We start from the raw sequence: 26300 nt of genomic DNA on the forward strand, positions 1-26300 counted from the left end.
GAAAAAAAGAAAAAAAAAAAACTATGCTGAAGTCTCTTAGTATGAGAAAGGATATTCTTAGAAGTAGTGAGCAAAGGCTCAACACATTAGGAAGTGAGAGGAAGAAACAAAAGGAAAAAGTAGGAGGATGTGTATTTGTATTTATAAAGAACTGGGTGATGGTGATATTAGAACTTTAAATATATAGATCTCTCTGTTTTTTTTTTAAAGGCCTGTAAAGATCAAAACAGTAGGGTAGTACTTTGAAACAAAGAACACCAGAGACTCCAGTGTCTTATGGAACAACCTAAAAGGGAGTTACATAGTGATGCAGATACACTGGTCCCTACGAATGCAGGTCATCAGAGGTGAGAGACCTCAGCATTTTCATGGGTGACTGGGATTTAAGTATCCCTAACATGGCATCTGTTAGGCAAACATTCTGTCTGGCTTTTAGATGCCTTCTTAATATCAATATTGGGAGATGAACTGTTGAGGGATTCCACACTGGGTCTGATGCCGGAGATGAGGCATTTCAACTCTCCTCAGGGATAAGGAAATAAAAGAATGCTCTTAGTGAAAGAAAGGAGGGAGCAAAACAGAATAAATCCCGTCCCAATGTCCCCAATCTGGTTCTATGACATATATGGAAAAAACAACACACAGAGGAAAGAAAAGAGACAATCTGTCATGGAAGGTAGAAGACAGCAAAATTGATTATTCTAGATTGGTGGTACAGTCTGAACGAGCTATTGGGGCTGTTAGGTTGGTTTTAGCTTTGTCACTGCTTGAGTATATGATCTCTTTTTTTTTTAATGACTAAAATGTTTCACTGTCCAGAGCAAAAATGGCAAGGAAAACACCAAGATATTTAAAAATCAATTCCTACCTCTAAGAACTGTATGATAGTAGACAATTCATTTACACAAATAATTACAATCCAGAAATATAATTTGTAATAGTTTATGAGTTATAGAAATCATGCAGTCAAAACGTAGACATAAGACGCTCACTTCAGGGAAGCTACCCGCAGCTGTACTCCTGCGCTCTGCCCTGCCGGTTATACAAGGTGAGTGGCTGTGTGCCTCTTTCCGCCAGCCTCTGCTTGTGTACTGGCATCCCATTCCCTCTTCCTTACCCAAAAATATTCACTTTCTGCAACTGTCCCCTATCTTTCCCTATGCATCCCCAATTTCTCTCTCTCCCTCTTGGAGTACTACCATCAGCATACAAACATGCTGGTCTATCTTCCGCAGACCACATCACTGTCCAGCTACTGCCCATTTCTTTGCTCCCCTTTACAGCAAAACTCCTCAAGAGTTGTCTATATTCCCTGTATCTACTTCCTCTCCTCCTATTATCCCTTATACTCACTGCAATCAAGCTTTTATACCCACCAATCCTCTGCTCAAAACCTTCCAATTAGCTTAACAAATATTTGAGCTCCTCTGACAATGTTCTAGGCCCTCAGGCAGAGCAGGGAACAATACAGGCAAATAATCTCTGCCCACAAGGAGTTTATATTCTCAAGTAGGAAGAGAAACCATATACTGTATCTTACTTATTTATGAGAACTACAGAGAAAAATAAGGCAGAGGAGAAGGAATGGAAGATGGGGAGTAGGAAGGAGGGAAACTGCAATTCAAATACGGTAGTCAGGGTAGGCCTCACTAAGGCAATAGGTAAACAAAGACATACCTGGGGAAGTTGGATGTAATGGGTCTGACGTTCAAAGGGGAGGTCAAAGCTAGAGATGTAAGTTAGGGAATCATCAGCATATATCAATGGTTATTTAAAGTCATGAGAATACCAAAAAACCATACCCGCTGCCAGAGAATCAATTCCAATTCATAGTCATCAGATTGCATAAGGCCAATTATCAGTGAAACTAGCTGGGGTAGAGGACTAAGTACTCAACATTAAGAGGTCAAGGAGACATGAGGAAACCAGCAAAGAAGCTGAAAAGGCATGGCCAGTGAGAGAGGAGGAGAGTCAGGCTAATGTGGGGTCCTAGCTTTCCACTCTGCTATAACAAATTACCACAGACTTAGTGACTGAAAAATGACACAAATTTATTATCTTATGTTACCGGAGGTCAGAAGTCAGAAATCAGTTTCACTGGGCTAAAATCAAGGTGTTGACAGGCTTGTGTTCCTTCTGGAAACTGCAGGGGAAAGAATTTGTTCCCTTGCCTTTTTTAGCTTCTAGGGGCCTCCTGCATTCCTTGGTTCATGGCCCCTTCCTTAATCTTCAAGCCAGCAGCATAGCATTCTTCAAATATTTCTCTTTTCTCTCTACTGACTTCTGCTTCCATAGTCACATCTCATTCTATGACCCTGGCCATCCTATCTCCCTCTTGCAGAAGACCCTCTAATTATACTGGACCTACCTGGGCAACTGAGAATAACGTCCCCATCTCAAGATCCTTAACTTAATCACATCAGCAGAGTTCCATCTGCCATGCAAGGTAACACATTCACAGGTTCCAGGCATTGGGACGTGGACATCTTAGGGGCAGGGAGGGAAGGGGTCACTGCTCTGTCTACCACACCAAGTAAACACTTTCAGGAAGAGGAAATGATCAACTGGGCCAAATGTAACTGAGGTCAAGTTAAGATGAGGATAGAGACACCACCATTGGACTCAGCAACATTGAAGTCATCAGTAACTTTGACGAAAGCAGTTTCAATGAAGCAGAAGCAAGAGAGAATAGGAGGAAAAGAAGCAGAGACAGATGAGCACAGACAATCCATTGAGGGTGTCATGCTATCAAGAACAGAGAAACAGGACAGTAGCTGGAAGATATAGTCAAGAAAATGTTTCCTATGTGGGAAAAAAATACATGTTTTATGCTATTGAGAATAATCCAGTAGAAGAAAAAGAAGAAGAAGAAAAAAAAAACTGAAGATGCAAGAGAAAGGAGACTTGTTAGAGCAATGTCCTTGGGTAGGTGAGAAGAATCAAGTCGAACACACAAGTAGAGGGCTGGTTTAGAAAACATCACATCCATCCACAGAAACAGGAGGAAAAGCCAGCACACAGCCAAGGTGTGTGACTTGTTTTCCCAGCCACATTTAGCTATGTAGGTACAAGAAAGGAATAGAAAAGAAGTTGGATTTAACCAGTTTGAGGATTCTTCCAGGAGTCTACAATGAAGGAGAAGAGAAAAAGGAAGTTGTCAGGGAGTGACTATAAATATATATCATGGACTCTAAGCTGGGGGAAGAATAAAATGAGGACATAAGGGGAGTGAAGACTAAGAAAACTTAGAGGGATCAGTGGATTGTAGGTACCAGCAGGGTTGAATTGCTGGAGCTGGGGAAGCAGAGGGAGTGAGCGAAAATACTTCTTGTATCACTTAGAAGGTTTCCGTGGTGTTTCTCCAACTAAGCACTCTCCCGCCTAAGGTCTTTACATGGACTGTTCCCTCTGCCTGGGTCGTACTTCCTCCCCCCACCCCACCCCCCACAACAGCCTCACAGCTTGTTTCCTCATTTTCATGGTTAAGAGTTGGGCTACTAACCAAAAAGGTTGGCAGTTCGAATCCACCAGCCACTCCCTGGAAACCCTATGGGGCAGTTCTACTCTGTCCTACAGGGTCACTATGAGTCCGAACCAATTCGACAGCAATCGGTTCTGCTCAAATATTATCTCAACAGAAAGTCCTTCCTTGGTCACATTTAAACAATATCTTCCCCAATCATTCTCTGCGCCCATACTCTGCTTCATCTTTCTTCTTGGCATTTAACTCCTAACCACTGGGGTGGGCCAGGAGTCTGGGTGGGATGCCAACAGCATCTGCCACACAGTGGGCCTTGAATATTTGTTGAATGAAGCAAATATTTCATGACTGACCTTGATTTCCTTTAGATGGATATGGAGGAAGTTAGAGAAGTGGACAAGTCAAGGAACTAAAGGGGAGAAAACGGTGGACCTCGGAAGACAGTGGAAATAAAGTTCTGGGCTTTTATAAGGGAAAGAAGAGTTTTGCAGCCTAGGTTGGAATCCCGAGATCCACTACTCATGTGACCTTGGGTAAGACACCTAACCTCTCAAAGCCTTAATATCTTCCTATGCAAATACGGGGATATACAATTCAGCAATCTCAAAAAATTATCATGAAGAGCAGAAGTACCTAGCACAAAGTATAATCTACAAATATTAGTTCATGGTTCATTCCCTCCTTTCAATTTCCCATGCATAAAGTGGGAATAACATCAACTGCCCTTCCTTGTTAATGGCGGGGGAGGGAGGAAGGGGAGGAGGGACCATCACCATTAATGCAAAATGACAAGACTAACAATACACACCTGGAGTTCCCGGCAGCAGAAGCACTATAATCTACGGGGTGTGGCAGCACACATTGTATAAATCCCATAGCACTGTATCAAACTTTTTTCTTTTAGTAAGAGGGTCATGAGTTAATGCTTCCCCTACCACTCCCCTGCCCCCCAATAATTTACACTATGTTTTCAACAGGCCTTACTTAGAGTGCCATAGGTTGTGGCCTCCCAGCATTTCTGTATTAATTCCTAGAATCACTATTCAAGCTTTGACTATTCCAGCAGCTTCACTGTTCAGCATATGAGCTATGTATACAAATCCCAAGACGGCAGAGCATTTCGCATGGAAAGTCTATGCCTGCAGACATAATCATGTCCTAGGATTTGACACAATAAGAGATACTTTCCTCTTTCCTTATCTTTCATCCAGAATCTACCTTCTCACCTGTTATTTTTTCCAAAAGAGAAACATCTTGCACTTCCTGGGGCAGAGAAGCAATTTTCTGTCGGACAGTAGCATCCCCTGATGCAGCATTTTCCAGATCCTGCAAAGCTTTGATTAGTTCCTCAGTCTGTACAATGAAAACACAAACAACACTATCCATTAAGAGATATGGTGGTTTGAAGAAAATTAGTTGGAGTTAAATGAGGTGGAGACAAATTCTAAATCCTGTCTTTCCTGACATTGAAAAAAACTGTTCTTAGCCCCAGAGCTTACACTGAAGTCAATAATATGAATTCTAAGATAACGTATACAATTAATTTTTCTAAGTCCTTAGGAGAACAAGAATGAAATTCTGTATAATTCTTTTTAAAAAAAAATTTAAAAGAGCATGTCTTTGGCAACTAAGGAAAGAGAGTCTGGTTCATATTGCTTAGTTTCAAATGATGCATGATTTCCAGTACATAACATGAGATGTTTGTCAACTGTATTTTGACTGATTAAATGAAATGTACATACCTACTTCAATTCTTTCTTGGGTTTGCTTTGCAAACAAAGGTGACATTTTCATTTTGGCAGCCACTCCCAAAATTAAATGTGTCAAACTCATTAATTATAAACAAAGGAGCAAAAAACTGAGAAGAGCAAACAAAGAATGTACGGTCTGTGTATATGAAAGAAGGGATTTATTAAATTGTCAGAAAACACAGAATGCTAACAAGTTAAAACCAAAAATCAAACCCGCTGTCGTTGTTGACTCTGACTCATAGCGACGCTACAGAACAGAGTAGAACTGTCCCACAGAGTTTCCAAGGAGCGGCTGGTGAATTCGAACTGCCAACCTTTTTGGGTAGCAGCCAAGCTCTTAACCACTGTGCCTCCAGGGCTCCGCTGACAAGTCAGCCAGTCCATAACAACCTAGTAGTAAATGACTCTGGAGGTGACAGTTAGATTATACTGAAAGTGGATAATTAAGGCTGTTTGAGTTATAGTTTTTAAACCTAAAGATATATGACCTAACAGTGCTATCACTAAGGAGCCCTGGTGGCACAGTGATTAAGCACTCATCTGTTAACCAAAAGGTCAGAGGTTTAAACTCACCAGGCACTCTGTAGGAGAAAGATGCAGCAGTCTGCTTCCGTAAAGATTACAGCCTTGGAAACCCTAAAAAGGGCAGTTCGACTCTGTTCCATAGAGGTCGCTGTGAGTCGAAATTGACTTGATGGCAACGGGTTTGGAGTTTTTGTTTTTTTTTTTTAAATGTAATAAAGTAAAGCTGTTTTGGGCAAAACGAGAGGCAGCATAACCCAATGAAAAGAGAATGGGCTCTGAAGTCAGAGGCCTAGACTCAAATTAAGACACTGGACAAGTTACTCAATCTGCCTCCTTGGGCCTCATTTTCTTTGACTGTAATTAAGTAAATAAATAAAATGAAACAACTGCGCAGAACTCATAAGTTAACTTATATGAAAGGCCTGGCAATAAAAACACATGGTTAAAAACTCAGTAAACGCAACTCCCTGTTTTAATATTTGGAGCCCTGGTGGTGCAGTGATTAAGAGCTCAGCCACTAACCAAAAGGTCGGCAGTTCAAATCCACCAGCCACTCCTTGAAAACCCTATGGGACAGTTCTACTGTGTCCCACAGGGTCACTATAAATTGGAATTGACTTGATAGCAATGGTTTTTTTTTTGGGGGGGGGGTTTGCTTTAATATTTAAATAGGTTACAGTGTAGCAAATTTGCTATTACAACACTGTAACCTTATTGACTGTCCTTATAAACTAACTAGTTGTTTATTTATAAAACAACTGTGCTACTAGAGGCAGGCCCTGACAGAGGATTTTTGAATGTCTTTGTAACATTATCTACCCCTTTCACAAAATTCTATTTTTTAAAAACATTTTTAATTTCTAGGAGTGAAAAAAAAAAAAAAAAACAAGTCCAAGTACTTTAAAAAATAAAGAATCCATCCTAGAGTCAAGGCACACAAAGACAAAGGCAAGCCTGCTGTTTGGCAACCTTCATTGGTGGATCTTGCACCCAGTGCCTCGCGTGCTGCCCTCTGGTGATTCCATACTATTGGCTACTGGCGCCACCTTGTGGCCATCATCTTCAATCAGAAGTCACTTCACTAAGCCAGTCTGCCCTACTCTCTGGGGGTGGTTAAGACATACCAATAGGGGTCCTGCAGAAGGATCTTGTGGGGAGTAACTTCCAGGGTAGTCGTCATCCTCCTCCTCTTGTATCTGCTGAAAAGTTCGCTTCAGAGACTTCTTCTCTTCTGTTACTAGAAGAAAAAAGTGACAAATTAGAGTCATAAATGCTGCAGATAGTCAAAATGTTATGCAAAATGGGCCACATGTTAAAAAAAAAAAGGGCAGAAGGGGTGGGCATTTTCAGAGATGGCTTAACATCAACTTTTATGCCAGGTATTTAAAGTTGGTCGTAGTTCCCCACGCTATTGAAAAGAGTCAAATAGGCTTTGGTCTGTCATCTCTATCTCTGATTGACTCGCTGGAAAAATACTATTTAAACAAGCATCTAAAAGTGAAACTTGCCAAAACCATCACATTTAATTTAAAAATTTGTATCTTAGAAACAAAAAGTTAATAGGAGAAGTAAAATGGTAGAAAACCCATCAGACAATGTAATGAAGCAAGCCAATCTCTGCAAGCGTTCAGAGAACATACTGCATATAAATGTGATATACTTCCCAAGGATTTTAGAAAATGGGAGAAACCCATAAATAAAGTTGTGTCAAAAATTCTAAACACAACTATCTTTTAAATTATCCCTTTATAAACAAAACAAACCTAATTTTACTTTAAAATTAAATATAACCATTAGTAAGAAATATGATTGATAGTATTATTTAAACTGCCATTTTAAAATTAACCACTTTTGGAGCTGACAGGCTACATTTTTTATCATCTGTACTGTATGCTTTTAAATTGTTATGATGGATGTGTTAATTCCAAAACCATTCCTTTTACATCAAACTGGACAATACAAAATAAATACCAGAATAACAAATTCTGGTTTGGCAAGTAAAGAAACTATCGGACACCTAACTGTGGCAGGCACTGCAATAGTTTATTTACACTTAATCCTTCCCACAATTCGAAGACATATTAACCTCATTATATGGGTGAGAAAATAAAGGTCCAGGAAGGTTAAATACCCATATAAAGGAATGACTCCTAAACCTGTGCTCTTTCCATTACAACTCAAATTACTTCTCACCACATAATTACCTTCTCTGTCAAAAAAGGGGGATACCATGCACCTGTCTCCAAACGCACCATAAGTTATAGATAGAATAATGCACACTTCTGCTTAAACATTTTGTTTTGGAATCAAGCATGTAGTCACTGTTCTCTACCTTATACAATAACTGACCAAACTTGTTTGAAGTGAAAGTCAAGTCAATACTGTGGGTTTTATTTTTTAATGTTTTTTGTTTGTCTGTTCTACTAGAAAAAGAAACATCAACATTTGCAATGTAGGCCATCCTTGCTTTGCATGATTCTGATATACACGGATTTCTGTTACCATGGTTTATGGTTTAGTGAAATGACATCAGTCCCCCAACAATATGGTTCGAATTTCAGTTACCATGGCATAATAACTATGAGTAATTGGATAAAGTACAAACTTCGCCGCCAACTCTTTGGTTCACAAATCATTACATAAATCATAGATGTGCATCATGATCAATGACCAATCATGTTGCTTCTTTCAAAGTCTGTCAGCGACCAATCACTGCACATCTGTTATGCAGTTTATGTACAGACAGCCAAGTGTTTAGTTGTGTTGTTTCCTTGTCTCCCAATGATAAAATCCACATGACATTTGAGAAAGATGAATAATTGAAAGAGGGAACTGGTCAACAAAGATGAAAGTGCAGCAAAGAAACTGAAACTAAACGAATGCTGAAAGTGAAATTTGAATGGAACGCACGTGGAGTTACAGCTGGACATGGAAATGCTGACGCTGCCACCATTCTAGACACTCTACACAGACAGTCAGAGGAACTGAGCAAAGGTGAACTTAGCAACATAAATGAAGAAAGCGGCTATGCGAAAAGGATGACAATGTCCCACAGGAATGACGCCAGCAAAAACTTCATATCTAAAGGAACCCTCAGAGCTACTTCATGACACTGAAAGTAGAAAGGATCAAATGTTGGAAGTTGAGTCAAACTTAGAAAGGAGTATGACAATTCACCGAGGCATAGAAAAGATGTTTGCTCCATATCATAAATTACACAATGAGAGGGAGAAGGCAAACGCTGTTATTGATAAGTTTGCTACAAAGTAAACATACTTTCATTCTCAATCTTTATATTTTAAATTACAGCATAGTAAATACTGGTTTCACTATCTTTGTTTCCCTATACATTTATAATCAACAGTAAGATAGTTTTCAACGCTTTGACAAAAAAAGTTTTAAAAGTGTCACAGGACAATCGTAATCTTTCCTACGATGATTACGATAGTTTTGCATGGTCTCAGCTTTCATGGTCATTTTTACAGTCCCACACAACCATGACAAAGTAAAGACTGCTATATTTTTAACATGGAAAATCTATTAGGATATAATTTACATATAAAATATCTAACAGTACTCTGCATGCACTACCTCCCTAATTACACCTACTCCTCACTTACAGGCATGGTCAGGTTCCAAAGACCAGGTCATTGTATGAAAATTGGCATTATGCAAAAATAGAAGATGATCACATAGATCACAAAATGGAGATGACTACACCATTACAAAACTGCCAGATTACATCATCACATAACTGCCAAACCACTGAGAATCATGGCCCAGCCAAGCTGACACATAATCTTAACCATCACAGCTAGTGTTACTCTTGCCTCAAACCCTGGCGTTCGTTACTGCCAGACATATGTCATTAACGCACAAGATAGTCGGATGGTAGATTTTTTGCTATTGTAACTGCAAAATGTCAGGTAAATGAGACAGTTTATAAGTGAAGGGTAGATGCAGAGTGCGGTATGCAGGGCTTCAAACCCAGTTTGGTCCAGTTTGACTCCCTGCTGACAATCTGCATGTCTAACAAGCTCCCTGCTGAGCGAGAATTTGCATTTCCAAAAAGTTCCCAGGAAGTTATACCTAAGAATCACCTGACCAGAGGGTTAAATTGGACCAAACTGGTTCAAAGCACTGGTGGCATGTTGTATGACCAATGCAGACATTAGCTACTGCAGCATCAAAGTGGCCTCGGGTGAAGGGTGGCCACTAGAATGTAAGTACCTCAACAGCAAAAAAGAAAAAAAGTTTTGCTTGCTTCCAAGCACCTGGAAGAGTGCTCAATAATTGTTAAATATGCTAAACCAAAACCAAACCAAACTCGTTGCTGTCAATTCCGACTCATAGCGACCCCATAGGACAGAGTAGAACTGCCCCATAGGGTTTCCAAAGAGTGGCTAGAGGATTTGAACTGCTGACCTTTTGGTTAGCAGCCAAGCTCTTAACCATTCATTGCACCACCACGGCTCCCAAATATGCTAAAGAAGGTGGAAAAGAGTCAAAACTTGAAATCCTTCCATTTTCAAAGTCCCATACAGAAATTACCATATGTAAAAGTCACATATCACTTAATACCTCAGAACATTTAGAATCGCTGAATTTTGGAACTGGAAAGCCTTAGATCAACCCATGTCTGTGCTTTCCCACCTCAATTTTCAGACGAAAATATCAAGGCCCACAGGTTGTGATTTGTACAAAGTCATAGAATTCTTTAAGTCTGGATCCTACAGCCAAAGTCTTCTAATCCAGAATTCTTTTTACCACTTCATGCTGCTACTCAAGACTGAAATCAAACTGATGGAAATAATCATAGGGTCATTTCTGTCCTTTGCCATCCTGATGGAAGAGAGTGTAATTGGAGCTGCTAACCATTACCATCCCACTGTTCCAGTTATCTCCTATCTCCACTTGGAGGACCTACTGGTGCTATAAACCCAAGACTTCTGGAAATGAATTACTCATCAATTCCCCCATAGGGTGCCTCCCTCCCTGAGCTACCTACTTTAGTTATCAGTAATTCCTCTTGCCCCATATTCCAAGTACAAAACCTTAAAGACCACTAGAATCTCTCCCAAAGTCCCATCTTCTAGCAGATTCCATACCTCTCAGGGATCTTACATACCCCCTCTCTGCTCTTTCCTGGTCTCTGATCAGCATTCTGCCTTTCATCATAGTCTAGACCACTGTCCCAACTGGTCTCCCTGCCTCTAGCTGCTCCTTCTCTAACTTAGGCAACACTCAATTATTAATCTTCCTAAAGCTGAGTTCTGACCTTGTCATGTCTCTATTCAAAAACCTAGAATGGCATCTAATGATCTTACAATACCCTAGGTTGAAAGCCTAATGTCATCTCGAGTACTCCTCTTCCTCAGTCATCATCCTTTCCCTCTGAACTCCCACAGTACTTGTTAATTGCTGTCCAGATGGCTCCAACTCATGGCGAGCTTACGTATAATGGAACAAAATGTTGCCTGGTCCTGTGCCATCTTCATGTTGGTCGGTATATCTGAGTTCATTGCAGCGGCTATTGTGTCAATCCATCTCATTTTCGTTCACTCTACCAAACAGGATACCCTTTTCTAGTAATTGGTCTTTCCTGATGATGTGTCCAAAGTAAGTGAGTCAAAGTCTCACCATCCTCACTTTTAAGGCGCATTCTAGTTGTATTTCTTCCAAGACTGATCTGTTTGTTCTTTTGGCAGTCCATGTATAGTCATGGTATATATTCTTTGCCAACACCACAGTTCAAATGCGTCGATTCTTCTTCTGTCTTCCTTTTTCATTGTCCAGCTTGGGACTTCCTTTTTAAGTACGTGGCACTTGCTACTCTGTATGGCTACTGGCAGGCACAGGCCTTTCCTTTCTGATAGAAACGTTGTCTTGTTCCTTTACATTCTTAAAGTACCTAGAAAAGCATCAACAGACCTGAGTTCGAAACCTCTCAAAGGCAGAGGAGGCATGGAGCCTGGAAAGTGCCAGTGTGGTACCACAAATGACTACCATTGCTTCCCTTTACACACACAGACACAGCACTCTGGTAACGCTACCTGGACTAATCTGAGCAGTTAGTAGTTAGGATGCCTAAGATTCTCAATCAAGTCAGACAGCCATTAAAAATAACCTAGGAAAGCTATCAGTCCTGCTGCGAATTTAAGATAAGGCACCCTTTCCACGATCAACTTGACTTCAAATGATGGTACTTAACACTCCCTTTTTCACTCACTCAACCACCTTGTTTACAGGCAAGGCAAACACTACAGTTGGCCGGTGTCCCTCTGTCCTTATATTGCACACCTTCTATTCTATCCTCCAACCTGTCCCTGTGTCTCCAGGGGGCCTTGTGCTCCACTAACCTTCAAGTAATCCAGGTTACCTAAGGGTTTATAGCATGCTTCTTGGAGCCCTGATTACGGTAGAATTGCAGACACTATGGCAGAGCATGAAACTAATTTTAGGACAAAAAACTTGCCTGAAGGTTCCCAAATCACATTACAAAACACAGTTATCTACCAAAGCTGGATCTTCTAAAGGATCCACTTGACATTTTCTGGGATTTAAAAAAAAAAAAAAAAAAAAAAAACCCACAGATCTTGTATTACTTTTACAACCAGAAAAGAATCAGTGAATATTGTTTGCGAAAGCTCCTCACTCTTTGTTCCCCCTAGAACCTAAAGGAAATTGTTTTAAAAGCACCTTAAATTTTACTTGTGGACTTGCAACAAATAAAAGGCTACCACTTGAGGCACAGTTCTAAACGCACTTTACCCTATCATCTCACTGGACTGACCAGCCGAGTCCAGACTTAGACCCAGGGATGCTGGCCCTGGAGTTCGTCCTCTTAAGCCACTATACTCCCCAGGCCTTCACAAACTCTGGGGGACTGAAGATACTAAAAGTCTCCTCCTACTTTTGCTACTGGTTCACATTTAGAAACTCAGAATATTAGTTATTAGAACTGAGGGGGGTGGAGTCACCTCATGGTCCTGCCAACAACAACCTACCTGCATTATCTCAAGTAACCCTCAACAACTCTAGGAGGTATTACTATTAATAACCATATTGTACAGTGAGGAACTTGGGATTCAGAGAGGTCAAATGCCATGCCCAAGGTCACACAGCTCAGAAGTCTGATTCCAGACCCATGTTCTTGATAGGAAAGCTGGGTGACCTGTTCATGAATTCCTATTATAATTCAAAACTACTGAATCCATGTGCTTTTAGGAAAAAGTACACTCTGGGAAGAACATAGTGAGATAGACCTGGATTTGAATTCTCCACTTACCAGCGATATCTCCTAGGACAAAATTACTGTTCCTTTTGGGCCTCAGAACCCTGGTGGCATAGTGGGTAAGAGCTACGGCTGCTAACAAAAAGGCTCGCAGTTCGAATCCACCAAGCGCTCCTTGGAAACCCGACGGGGCAGTTCTACTCTGTCCTACAGGGTTGCTATGAGTCAGAATCGACTCAACGGCAATGGGTTTGGTTTGGTTTTTTTAGTTATCCTCATCTGAAATATGAAAATAATACCAAATTCAGAAAGTAACTGTAAGGATCTAAAAAGAATTAACATGGAAAGCAGCCAGCAGGAAGGCTGACAAGTAAATCAATAAATGCTAGTTCCTTTGTAGCCTTTCCTTTCTAAATCCTTCTACAACTATATGATACTGCATGATTCATGTGTGACTCAAGCAAGTAATAAAGTTCCATTCAGTCAAGGAACACCGTCTGTTCCCAAGAAAAGAAAGACAACTTTTTTTCTCACACCTGGGGAGACAGGTACATAACTTAAATAAAAAACAGTTGCCATCAAGTTGATTCCAATTCATGGAGAACCCATTGGTATCAGAGTAGAACTCTACAGGGTTTTCAAAGGCTGATTGTTTTGGAAGTAGATCACTAGGCCTCTCTTCCAAGGCACCTCTGGGTGGACGCAAACCTCCAACCTTCAGTTGGCAGCCAAGCACGTTAACTGTTTGCACCACCCAGAGACTCCAACTTAAGAAATAGCCAGTTCTAAAACAGAATTCCTAAGCCATTCATTCTCCAATATTATAAGAACTGCCAAAGTTCCATAGAAAAATTTTTATCTCAAAGGTAAACTCTGAAGTTGTCTGCAGACAAAGAATTACCCATGAATCAAAGCTGAAATAGAAAAGGACTATTCAAATTTGGAAATAAACTTCCAGAGAACTCATTAACATTTTAAAGGATTGTGCAAAATATTCTGGTAACTCAGGTCCTAAAAAGACAATGAGAAGATGCAGCACTTAGCTAGGACTAATAAACACAAACACTGGAACTTTTTGATACTTGTTTTCTATCTTTACAGAATAAAGAGAAATTATCTTTATATTAGCTTATCCTCCACCCAGAGAAATACTGCCTATGTTATTGTTAATGTCTAGACTCAAAAAAATCAGAAACCCAACAGAACTATTTTCAAATCTACCACTGCCACAAATTCCCCAATTTGTCTGACTGCTCCCTGAGGGCAGAACTATTTCTCACTCCTCTCTCTCCCTCTCCTACAGCACCTAGCATAGTTATTTACTCAAAGCACACGTGCAGCAAATGCTTACTGAATTGAAATTCAACACTTAGCTTTAAACATCCTCTTCACAAAGCTCTCCTACCTGCCCAAAGGTGGGGGAAAAAAAAAATCAGTACTGTTCACCAATGAACTCTAAGGCAGAATAAAGAATGCTGGATAATTCCCCAACGCTGTACAGAATAGCTTCAAAGGACATAAAACAAACACTACCAGAATCCAAAGTAGAAAACATCTTGCTTTTCAGAAACTACAACCAGAATGACCCCAAAATTGTTTTCCATCAACTCCAAGTACAGCAACAACCTATAGTCAGAAAGCACTTATGTCACCCTTAGAAAGCCTCAAATCTTCAGTTTCATGGAAAAACTACCCCACCTTAAAATGCACATAATCTTGGACCTGGTAGAGCTCATGAGAGGCACTGATTAAAGGGTTGCTGAATGAATGATATTACCACGTATGCCATTCATAGTTAAGTTCTATAACAGAGACAGGTATGAAGTACCAGGGGAAGAAGCAGGGAATGGCTACATCTGTCCAACAAACCACAGGAGATGTAAGAATGAGAATAGCATTCTTGAAGAATGAGTTCATCATACAGGGAAAGGGGCAGGAGGACACTTCAGGCAGAGGTAACAGCAGACAGCAAAAGAAAGGGTACCAACAAAGCATCCCGAGGGGAAACTGCTGGTGATCCAATGGGGCCAAAGAGTATGGTGTACGTAAGGAGATAGCAGGAGAATCTGGAAAAGTAGACTACAGTTCAGATTATAAAGGGTCCAAAATAACACTACGTTAGTGCTTGGATATGATCCTCCAGGCAATGAGTGTGTATGCGATCAGATCAGATCATAGCTTAGAAACATGTCCTGCCAACTAGAGTTAAATCGCAGCTAGCCCAAAGCCAAATAACCACATAGCATTTGACCTTCTTACTCTTCTTTAAAGACAAAATAACATAAGCTCTTATGAAGGACTTGGTAAAATTCACACACATACATGTACATATTTTCTGAGGACGTCCTGGGTTCAGTAAAGACCAAAATCAATTTTAGGAAGCAAGCTAATAACCACAAAAGTATGTTCCAAAAACCACAGTAGTATTTAACAAAGCAAAGTTCTACAAGGGCTAAGGGACTCATCCACGATCCTATAGTAATTAATGGCAGGGCTAGGACAAAATCTTAGTCCAGGGTACTTGCTAGTTCACCACAATCGGGAACAATTTGTTATTCCATTCCTTTCCCTGGGGCAAGGAAAGTCTCTGTAAAGCAGAAGAGAGACAAGGAGAATACAGAACAAAAGTTAAGAGTGTGAGATGATGAATAGCGTGAGTACTAGAACCAGGCTTGCACACTGCGAGCACTACATAAATTCTCACCATCATTCATGATCATCTCTCTGAAGAATCATATAATCGCTGGTGGTTCACAGCAACCCCCACTGCAGCTTTTCATATTTGATTCGAAAGTAGGCAAAGACCAAGAGCTGTAAACATGTGGTGATGTTTCTACCTTTGGGGGGAGGGCTCTTGGAGTCCTCCATAGACAGCTTCAGCTGCTGTATGAACTCGCCGCCATACACACTTCTTTCTTGCCAGATGTTCAGCAATCTTTCTAAAGGTTTTTTACAGCCTTCATCTGCCTCCCTGCCCAGAAAAGATGAAAAGATATATATAAACTTAAGGTTTTTTTGTTTGTTTTTAATTAGGACAGACCTACTTATAAAAAAAAAAAAATCAACAACTGAATGATTTACATTTAAATAACAGAAGGAAAAGTAAGGTACATATTGTGACACTTGGATATCCAACTTGACCAGAAATTATATTCTTCCTGTTGTGGGTCGGAAAGGGAGATTATATTATAGAAGTAATCTTTTTTTCCCCTTTGAAAGACAGAGCAAATAAGGCAAAAAGCCAATGGCTGATTTTTACAGACACAATTATCAAAAATCGATCATAGCAATTGTGATAGCTTGCTTTTTAAGAAGACATTCTGCTGGAAATCAAAGTGAGCCAAAACTTTTAAGGACAGAAAAAATGATTACAATAAACCCAAAAGTTTAAAATGGGGAATAAATTCACTACAACTCATCAATGCTAACACATCAACATCTCTACATGCATAGATAAAATTGTGTACACACAGATATACTAACACTGATCTCAACTCTCTAAATTAACTACCTCATAATTATTTTAATTCTGAACTAGGTCTGTATTCCATATTTATACAAGAGTGTCTAACAGATCATTTTTTAATATACTGAGAATAAGGTAGTCCTTTGTGATTTATATCTGAAAAAAGGTAGTTTTTTTAATTGACATATCACACTTTTCAAACAGAATATTTTTCAACGAGATGACTATAACTAGCACTCAGTGTGAACCAGCTGCCTCCTATAAAACCTCAGACAGCAAGTAGAAGAGTGGGGGAAGACTTTCTAAACGGAAAAAGTCACCATCCACCACACTGTTTTCTGCGGCTGTTTGGATGGCAGTTTAAATTCAGTGTCAATGATCTTATATTCACTGACTTAAACAAGAAGGGACGCCCTACATCCTAGTATAAATCAAATACTTCTTAATAGAAACTTCAAGAAGAAACCACACCAAATTCAACTCACATGGGAATGTTATCTACCTCCAACCCTGACTATTCTAAAGCTTATGTTAACACTCTGAGGTGAGATAAGGTTTCAGCCTAGCCTGGTCCAACTGTATTACTTATGAATTATTAGTGGCTGCTTTCACTGAACTGAGGCCAAAGGACTAAATCAAGGTACACACAAATTCTTTTTTGTTGTTGTTCAATTTTTTTTTTTTTTCAGTCAGGGGTAAGGGTTAAGGGAAAAAAAGGAGAAATTCCCCACTGACAGTTTATACAGCTAAAAGATAGGATCTAATTTATTAATATTTGTGATAAAACACTTTTACTGCACCTTCAAAATATATCTAGAAACAAATTAACTTCTCTCTTCCTCTGCTATCAACCTGGTCCAAGCCACTATCATCTCTTGCCTGGATTTATGGAGACATAAATTTGGGAGTTAACACCATATACACATTATTTATTTATTGTTGTGCCGGGGATTCTTTATTCATTATTGGTCTTCCTGCTTCTACCTTTTGCCCTCCAACAATCTATTTTCAAATTTTAAAAATATAATTCTAGCTACTATTAAGTCAGACCACATCACTCCTTTGCTCAAAACCCGTTTTCTTCTCCCATAGAATAAAAGTGAAAGTACTTACAAAGGCTTAGAGCCTTTCTCAACATAGCCCATTATTTCTCTGGCCTCATCTCCTACCCACTCTCTCCCCCCTCTCTCCACAACAGCTACACTGGTCCTCTTGCCTCAGGGCCTTTATACTTAACAGTTCGCTTTGCCCCAGATAGTAGCACGCTTATTCCCTCCTCTCCATCAGGTCTGTTGTTGTTAGGTGCCGTCGAGCCGATTTTTGACTCATAGTGACCTATATTTACTCAAACAGCACCTTCTAGATGGGTGAGTCCTTCCCTAACCTCTCTTTAAAATTGTACCTCCTGCCCCTTTAATTTTTCTCCATATAATTTATCTTCTGATATGCTGTATAGCTTACTTGTTGTTTACACTCTCCTTCCATCTGAATGTAATTTCCACAGAGGCAGGGGTTTCTCTTTCCCCCCACAGCTATATGCCTTAGAAAAAGCACAATAAATATTTGTCAAATTATAATCTTTCCTGGAAATTTTTATATAGGTTTCAGTAGGTCATCCAGTTACTTAACTTTCAACAATTATCTCACTATATCAAGGTCATTCATGTCCAACATGTACTAACCCCTAAAGTGGTCATTCGATGAAGGGGTTTGTGGATTACCATACTTGGAATACAAAGAATAAGGCCTAGGTCCTGATCTCTAGGGTTCAGTCTCTCTAGCCTCATGTCCTCCATATTCCTCCTGGGGCTTCACATTCTAGCAGCACTAAACCACTGGTAATTTTCTACTCAGAACTTGCTCCCTCTCGTCCATGTGCCTTTATTCGTGTTATCTCCTCCTCTCCTTTGAATGTCCACATTGCCAAAATGGAACAAGGCTAAGAGGAAGGAGAAGTTGTGAGTAATTCAGGTGGCTGAAATATATGTGGTTTATGAGAAAACAGGAGAAGAATCTGGAGGGATAGAGTGGAATCAGATTATAAAGGGTCCTGAATCGCATATTAAGCACAGGGCCTTAATCCTACAGATAATGGGAAGTCCCTGATGTGATCAAATCTATGGTTTAGAAAGAGGCATCATAACTAGTATAACCAAACTACAACAAAGTGGAACTTAATTTAACATAAAATCTGTTCTCTGCAGCATCTCTGTTCACGTAAAAGAAAGAGAAACCAATCATGGGAACTTATTCTTATCAAAAATTTAGTTTTAAAAACAGGGAGGGGGGCAAAACACCCACCCACTATCCACCATTCCTGGAGATATCTGAGGTTCAATTCAGACTAAGATTGACTTTGAGTACAACTCCAGCTACAAAATTATACAGTGGAAAGTGATATTCACCACTAAAGGCAAAAGCCAAAAGGGGGGCTCTAGTTTAACTAGTGAATATAATTAATCAGGATAAGCTGTTTCCTTGGGCACTGGAGTACATCAAGGTTTTGCTAGATAAGTCTAAGTTACAGATAAAACATGCAAGAAATCTGTTTTTACTGATGAGGTTTGGAATTAAGTAGCTCCAGTTAACTGGAAATCACTTAACTTAAGCAACTGGAATCAGATACAACAAAAGCAATAACGCAGTTTTATAACAGAAGGAGTTCCCTTTTCAGGTTGCTCTAACTCTGTACTAAATTGGGAAATCTTCAAGTGAAAAAGGCCCAAAAATTTTTGCTACCAGTCTACGAAAACACTGGAGGAAGACAAAGAACTATATATATAATTTAATATTACACTGAACACCATTTCACATGTATCTTAGTTAATTTTATAAATTCAATCACTGCCCACTTTCCTAAGACAGATGGTAAAAACTGACCTTAATAGATGGAAAACACACACAAAGTTGCTGCTTCAGGTGTCAGCTGGACACCTGCAGCCTTGCCAAGCCAGCCTGGGGGCCTTGTGTTCCTCTGCAGCTTTACAGAACTTCCTTGGTACATCTGTAACTTATATGTTTCTGTCTGATCCCACACACAGTAGACCTATGGTAAGCCTACCTAGTAAGGGCAGGAATTTTTTCTTAGTATCCCCAGCACTTCCTATAGTACCTCATGCAAAGCTAAGCAGAAATGTCTAAAAATTGAGCAGAAAAGAGTTAACATAGCAAAGCTGACACTGCTATCCTTAGAAAGCCCTGCTCGAAAGGCTGGCCCTTGGCTGGCATCTGGGAATTTGGATTTTGAGAGTGTTCTCACCATTCCTTAACTGACAAGGGTGGCTCACTGTGCCTAAACTGCACAAACAATATAACTTACGCTGAACACCTACTTTTCTTCTGGAGTCTGGAATTTTAGTAGGTGCTAGGCAGAGGATGCCTACATGACCAACCTTAATAAAAAACCCTGGGCACTGAGCCTCTAATGAGCTTTCCTGGTAGAAAACATTTCACACATGTTGTCTCACTCTGATGCTGGAGGAATCAAGTCACATATTTTACATGACTCAATTGGCAGAGCACTCTTGGAAGCTTATGCTTGGTTTCCTCTGGAATTCACCACATGTGCCTTTCCCATTTGCTGAGTTTGCTTTGTATCCTTTCATTATAATAAATCACAGCCATGAATACAACTGTATCTAAATTTTGAGAATCTTCCTAGTGAGCCATCAAGCCTAGGAGCAGTCTTGAGAATCCCCGGCACAACAATAAATAAATAATGTGTATATGGTGTTAACTCCCAAATTTATGTCTCCATAAATTAATTCTCCACCGAGCTTCAGACTATTTTATCCATCTGCCTATCAGGCATCTCCCTTTGGGGTATCTAATAAAAAAAAATAAACAAAGAAAAACCCAAACCAGTTGGCATCAAATGTATCCTGACTCATGGCAACCCCATGTGTGCAGAGTAGAAGTGTACACCCCAGGGTTTTCAAGGATGTGAACTTTCAGTAGCAGAATGCCAGGCCTTTCTTCCAAAGCGCCTCTGGGTGGGTTCCAGCCACCAATCTCTTGGTTAGTAGTCTAGTGCTTAACTGTTCATGCCACCCAGGGACTCTTGGATATCTAAGAGCCATCTCAAAATTAGCATGGCCAAAACAACTCTTAACTTCCTCTACCAAATCTTCATCCCATTCTTCATCTCAGTAAATGGCACCATCAGCGATCCATTTATACTCATGTCAAAACCTAGAAATCATCTTTGATTTTTCTTTTCCCTCACCACCAACCTCCACTTAACTCCCACAAATCCTATCAGTTATGTGGGGAAAAAAAATACCCCAAATTCATCCACAAAGCATTCAATAAATGGAAATTATTATCATCTCACTGCTTCTGAGTCCTAGCCAGTCTCTAGCCTGTACTATAGCAATATCATCCAAACTCATCTGCCTGCCACCTCTCTTGGCCTTTACAATCTATTCTCCACACCAAGTCAGAGGAATCTTTTAGAAATATGTGTTGGAATACATAATTTTCCTGCTTAAAATCCTTCACTGACATCCCATCATAACACAATCCTAACTTCTAAGGCTTACAGGAATCTCTGCGAATGGTACCTGCCTAGTTCTCTGATCTCATCTGATGCTACTTTCCCTTTTGTTCACTGTGTTCTAACCAAACTAGTCTTCATTCTGGTTCTAACATGCGAAGATTGTCTCTGCCTTAGGTTATTCTTCACAGCTGTTCCTATCCACATTTTGTAAGATTACCTCAAACGGCATTTCCTTAGAGGCCTTCCTTGATCACACTACCTAGAAGAGACTCCCTACCCCCACCCATTGTAGAACATCATTCTATTTTATTATGTCCAGCATATCACTCTCCAAAGTATCTTGTTCATTTATTTGTCTTTGCCTGCCTTGTTCACTGCTGTTCCCCTAGTGTCTGGAACAGTACCTGGCACATAAAAGCCACTCAGTATATGCTGGGAGACAAATGAAACACACAACTATTTCCAAACTGAGAAGAAAACAAGGCAGCCCCTGTATGGAAAATACGCTTGTAATCTGGTTAATTAACTGTTATTCAAATCATATCTCCCACTATGAGCTTGGGTGACTTCTTTGACTTGAGAGGTTGTTTTGTTTTTGTTTTTGTTTTTTGGGGGGAGGCAGAGAAGTGGGAGGTTATCATAAAGATACTTCTTATGAAATTTTAGTCAACAGTAATGGCTCAACTACTTTTATCATCAACTGGCCATGGAATAACCACACAGAAAGCATGCATTAAGCTACTCTCACTGTTGATGAGGTATACCAGTCATTGAAGTGAAGTTGCTGGACTTTGTTCAGGGTGGGGGCTTGAAAACATGGGTTGTCCTGAATATAATACCCAAACAGGACCTTAAAAGAACTTGTTGTGTGCCATCGAGTCAATTCTGACTCTCAGCGACCCAATGTGACAGAGTAGAACTGCCCCAAAGGGTTTCCTAGGCTGTAATCTTTATGAGAAGAGATTATCAGGTCTTTTCTCCCACAGAGCTGCTGGTTCAAACCACTGACATTTTAGTTAGCAGCTGAGCACTCAACCACCGCACCACTAGGACTCCTTTAAAAAAACTAGAAGAATGCAAACAAAAGATTTGAGTCTATTTTTTTTATTAAGAAAAGGACCAGCTTTATTTTCCCCACAATGTCATGGAATCTGCCAAGGCATTTTTACAGTGCCTGTGGGATAGGTTTTAAGATATCACCAAATAGAAAAGGAATTTTTAATCCCGGTGTTGCCCACTCTCCTTTTCTCACCCCTTTCTACTTACACTTTGTTGAATTATTATTATCAGTAAAGATTACTGATCAATTTTTAAATACAAGTGCTATGTTTACTGACCCTATAGGAAGTTATTTCAGCCCATTGTCTAGAACCTTAAATTAACTCATTCGACAAATATTTACTGAGTGCCTACTCTGTGCCTGGGCAGACCACAATGTTTCCCAGCTCCTAGGATACCATTCACAATGAGCTACATAAATGATACCCCTAAAGCTACATAACTTAGCAGCTTTGTAACAGACACTTTGCTAGGTGCTTGGGATAAAGAACAGGACCAAAACGGCCCTTAGTTTCATGGAGCTTACAATCTAGTACATAACAATGAATGAGCAGATTACAGATTTTACTAGGTACTTTCAAACATACAGAGAAGCCCCGGTGGCGCAGTGGTTAAGGTTTCGGCTGCTAATCAAAAGGTCGGCGGTTCAAACCCACCAGCCACTCCACAGGAGAAAGATGTGGTAGTCTGCTTCCGTAAAGATTACAGCCTTGGAAACCCTATGGGGTAGTTCTACTCTGTCGGATAGGGTCGCTATGAGCTGTAATTGACTCGACACAATGGGTTTGGTTTGTTTTTTTCCCAAACATACTGTCTTATGTTAACCTCATAACAACTCTAATGAGATAGGTGGTGTCATCCCCCTTTTAACCAATTAGGAAACATGGGCTCCAAAACTTAAGTAACACAGTCAAGGTCACTCAGACAATATTTGAGGCAGAGCTACATCCAATGTCTAAGAAAGTGTGACCTGAATCTCATTAAAAGAAAATGCCTCTCTCTCCAATTTCAAACCGCTACTCTAGTAGTCTGTTCTATACTTACTATTAGGAAGATTCAGTTATTTTTTATAAGCTAATGACCCATTCTGCTTCTTCAGTGTTCATGTTCATTAATAGAAAAAGCCAGCTATGTAGCTTAGCAGCAAATTAAAAATCTTTTTCCATCTCTAGAAAGCTACATTTCATTTTTTTCTTTTGGATTTCTGGTTTTATTCCTTCAATTTTTTTCAATTCCTTCATGGAATGCTGGATTTATTTTCATATTTAAGGCCTTTCAGTTACAATTTAGAACTTAGAAAATCTTTTGGTTAACCCACTAGTCTCCTTTGCACCGTTCCTGATTTCCTTCAGCAAAGATCTATTTATTTTTTATATTACTTAGTCCTATTCTACTGAAAAAAAGCCAGTTTTTGTTTGCTCCTCCTGGATATCTAACTTGTATATATAGAAAGCAGCTTGTTGTTAAATGAATAACAATGATTTATAAAACTTTTAATCAAATTTATGCATTCTATGATATCAGTATAGATACACAATATGCTCCAGTCCTCTCTGTTACAAAATATGATACGAGCAGAGACTTAACGCAGCCAGTGCAAATACTTTCCACACTAATAATTACTATCTTTGCAGATACAGTAGCAACTCCTATTTTTAGTAAACTAGACATTTACACATCTAGAAGGAAATAAGTAAAAATGAAGGCATAAGCAACTAATTTCTCGCCATAAAGGTTCTGTTACAGAAAGGTTCACTTGTACTACTTAGCTATTTAGCCATGATTTTTTTTTTAATCATAAGCTCATGAGACAACTCAGCCAAATCAAGAAAAAATACAATTTTCAAGAAAGTATACCATAAATGAATGGATAGAGGGGAAAAGATGTGATTCAAGTGCTAGGCTGAATTCTCTTAATACAACAAAATGTTTATATGATTGAAATAGTTAACGGCCGGGCAAAACAAAGCCACAATATGGCCTCCACAACACTCTCTTTAAAGTATAAAGTTTTCAGTTTACAAAGGCTATCACAGAAATGCAAAGAACAAAAAGAAAGAAAGGTATTGCATTGAAAAAAAAAAAGAAACAAACAAACAAACAGACAACATACCTGGCAACATGAGAAAAAGCATCCACAAGGACAGATTCAAATTCTCTAGTGAATTCAGGTCCTTTCCTTTTACTATTTTGGATGACATCATTTGCTAAGTACAGAAAAGTAAGCTTTCTATTTGATTTGGCTGGAAAAAAAAAAAGAAAATAGTTTAACTTACACCAAGGAAATTCTCATTTCACAGTCCTTTTGCCCTAGGCTACTCAAAAAAGAACATCAGGACAAGCATTATCTACTTGAGGTCAAAGTTGCTTATTTTTTAAAAAAAAAAAAAAACAACTTGAGGAACTCATGAAGGTCTCTAACAAAACAGGTTTGGAAAAACCGTTTTTGGAGGGAGGAGGGGAAGAATAGGCCATCTTCATTTCTGTGTTATTTTAATCAGAGTAGTTAACTGACAGTGAAAATGAAGATGATCCAAACAAAGTTCCTAAAGGAAAAACATTGAATATTTTCACAAAGACATATTAAAACCAAGGCTTTCATTTATTCCATTACAAAGATGAACAATTTCTGCTAATTATCAAATATTCATATTCCAGAATGAAAGATTGCACTAGGTTGCAATTTCAGTAGATTCTTATACTTAAATGTTCCTAAACTGAGAATGTCTTTTGAATACTTCAATAACCATAAACAGTCAATGATACCAACTCTACAATCCAGAGGAATCTCTAGATATACCAAAGGATACTTATCTCACATACAAATATACATTAATGCTACCTTACTATCGAAAATTTACACGTGTGTGAAACCTGGACATTCAAATTTATGACTCCCACAAACACCGTGATTCTTCTCTCTTATACATACTAGATACGGTATTTCCTATTACACTGTATGGTACCATATATTTAACCATAAAAACCTCATGCAATATGTCTGAGTTACAGCTGCTTGGGGGAACATTATTGAATTTCCTGGCTTCTACGCACATAACTTCTCAACCATAAAGTTACATCTCTACCATTTTTGGTCCTAGTTTTCTTTTAAAGGAAATAAATAGGAACATAAGTTAGATATTTCAAAACACTAAGTTTTTTCCAACGCAAAACTACCTGAAAAACTCAAGCAAGGACTGAATAACTAGTCCTTGCTCCGCTTCTCTCAGAAACCACCTTTCTGTTTCTTTTGTAACGCACACAGCATATATAAGTTCTGACACAGCAGGCACAAGATCTGACATTTTAAAATGCAGCTAGTAGCTCCATGAGAATAACCCAAGTAAAAAACAAGATTTTTAAAGCACATCATAGTTTCAACTGATGGCTTAAAAAGTGCTAATAAAATTTAAAATGGATACCCTAAATTGTCTTAAGCTTCTGGTAATAACCTAGTTTAGATGGCCAACTGATGAGAATATTAGAAACCTGAAGCTATCTAGAACTGTTCTAACTATTATTCAAAAGCAGAACAAAAGTGTCAGTAGTTAAAATATTCCACTGTTGCTACAAAGCTATGATTATGGCAAAGGTTAAAGCAAACCTTGTTCTGAGAAGTTGTAGTCAGTCAAAATATCAAGTCCATAATGAACATTACTGGATTCACATGTAAAAAAAGAACTTCAACAAAGCAAATCTAAGTTTTACAAATTCCATATACTTTATCTTAAAAAATCCAGCATCCATATTGTAAAAAGTCAATATGGCCATTCAAGACCTGATACATTTTTTAGTATCACAAATACAAAATCAAAGAGACTAGAGTCAAGGTTTTCATCATCTACAATGTCAATTAACTTCCAACATCCTCAAACTTCATCAAGGGGATTTATTTAGGATAAAACTTTATCCCTCCATCAACAATAACTGATGGCTGTACAACATGATTAATGTAAATGATATCACTAAACTGTATACCTGAAAAATGCTGAATTGGCAAATGTTGTGTTTTATAGATAGACAGACAGACAAAACCAAATCTGCCATCAAGTTCATTCCAACTCATAGCAACACTATAAAATTTTTTTTTACAACAATTAAAAGAAAACCCGAGGTTCCGGCAAAATGGCGCTCTAGGCAGAAGCACCACGATGTCGCTCCATAGCAAAGATCCAAAAAACTAAGCCGAACAGAGAATACAACAATCCTGAAACCCTAAAACATCAAATGAAGAGATAAAGAACTCAGCCAAGCACCAAATGGAGTGAGAAAACTGACAGAGAATG

General features: G+C 39.1%; 1 protein-coding gene across 2 annotated transcripts in view; it reads right to left on the reverse strand.

Annotated features, from left to right (window-relative positions):
- The window catches only part of RPRD1B (regulation of nuclear pre-mRNA domain containing 1B), a 65159-nt gene that overhangs the window by 30191 nt on the left and 8668 nt on the right, over nt 1–26300 (reverse strand). For both annotated transcript variants that reach the window (XM_004370352.2, XM_023724735.1), the window contains exons 2-5: nt 24128–24257; nt 15829–15962; nt 6882–6994; nt 4708–4834 (exon numbers count right to left, since the gene is read on the reverse strand). In XM_004370352.2, coding sequence (XP_004370409.1) covers nt 4708–4834; nt 6882–6994; nt 15829–15962; nt 24128–24257 — 504 coding nt within the window. The remainder of the gene's footprint in view (nt 1–4707; nt 4835–6881; nt 6995–15828; nt 15963–24127; nt 24258–26300) is intronic.

Source organism: Trichechus manatus, unplaced genomic scaffold (assembly GCF_000243295.1).
Source record: "Trichechus manatus latirostris isolate Lorelei unplaced genomic scaffold, TriManLat1.0 scaffold00008, whole genome shotgun sequence".
In the NCBI taxonomy this organism is placed as follows: Eukaryota; Metazoa; Chordata; class Mammalia; order Sirenia; family Trichechidae; genus Trichechus; species Trichechus manatus.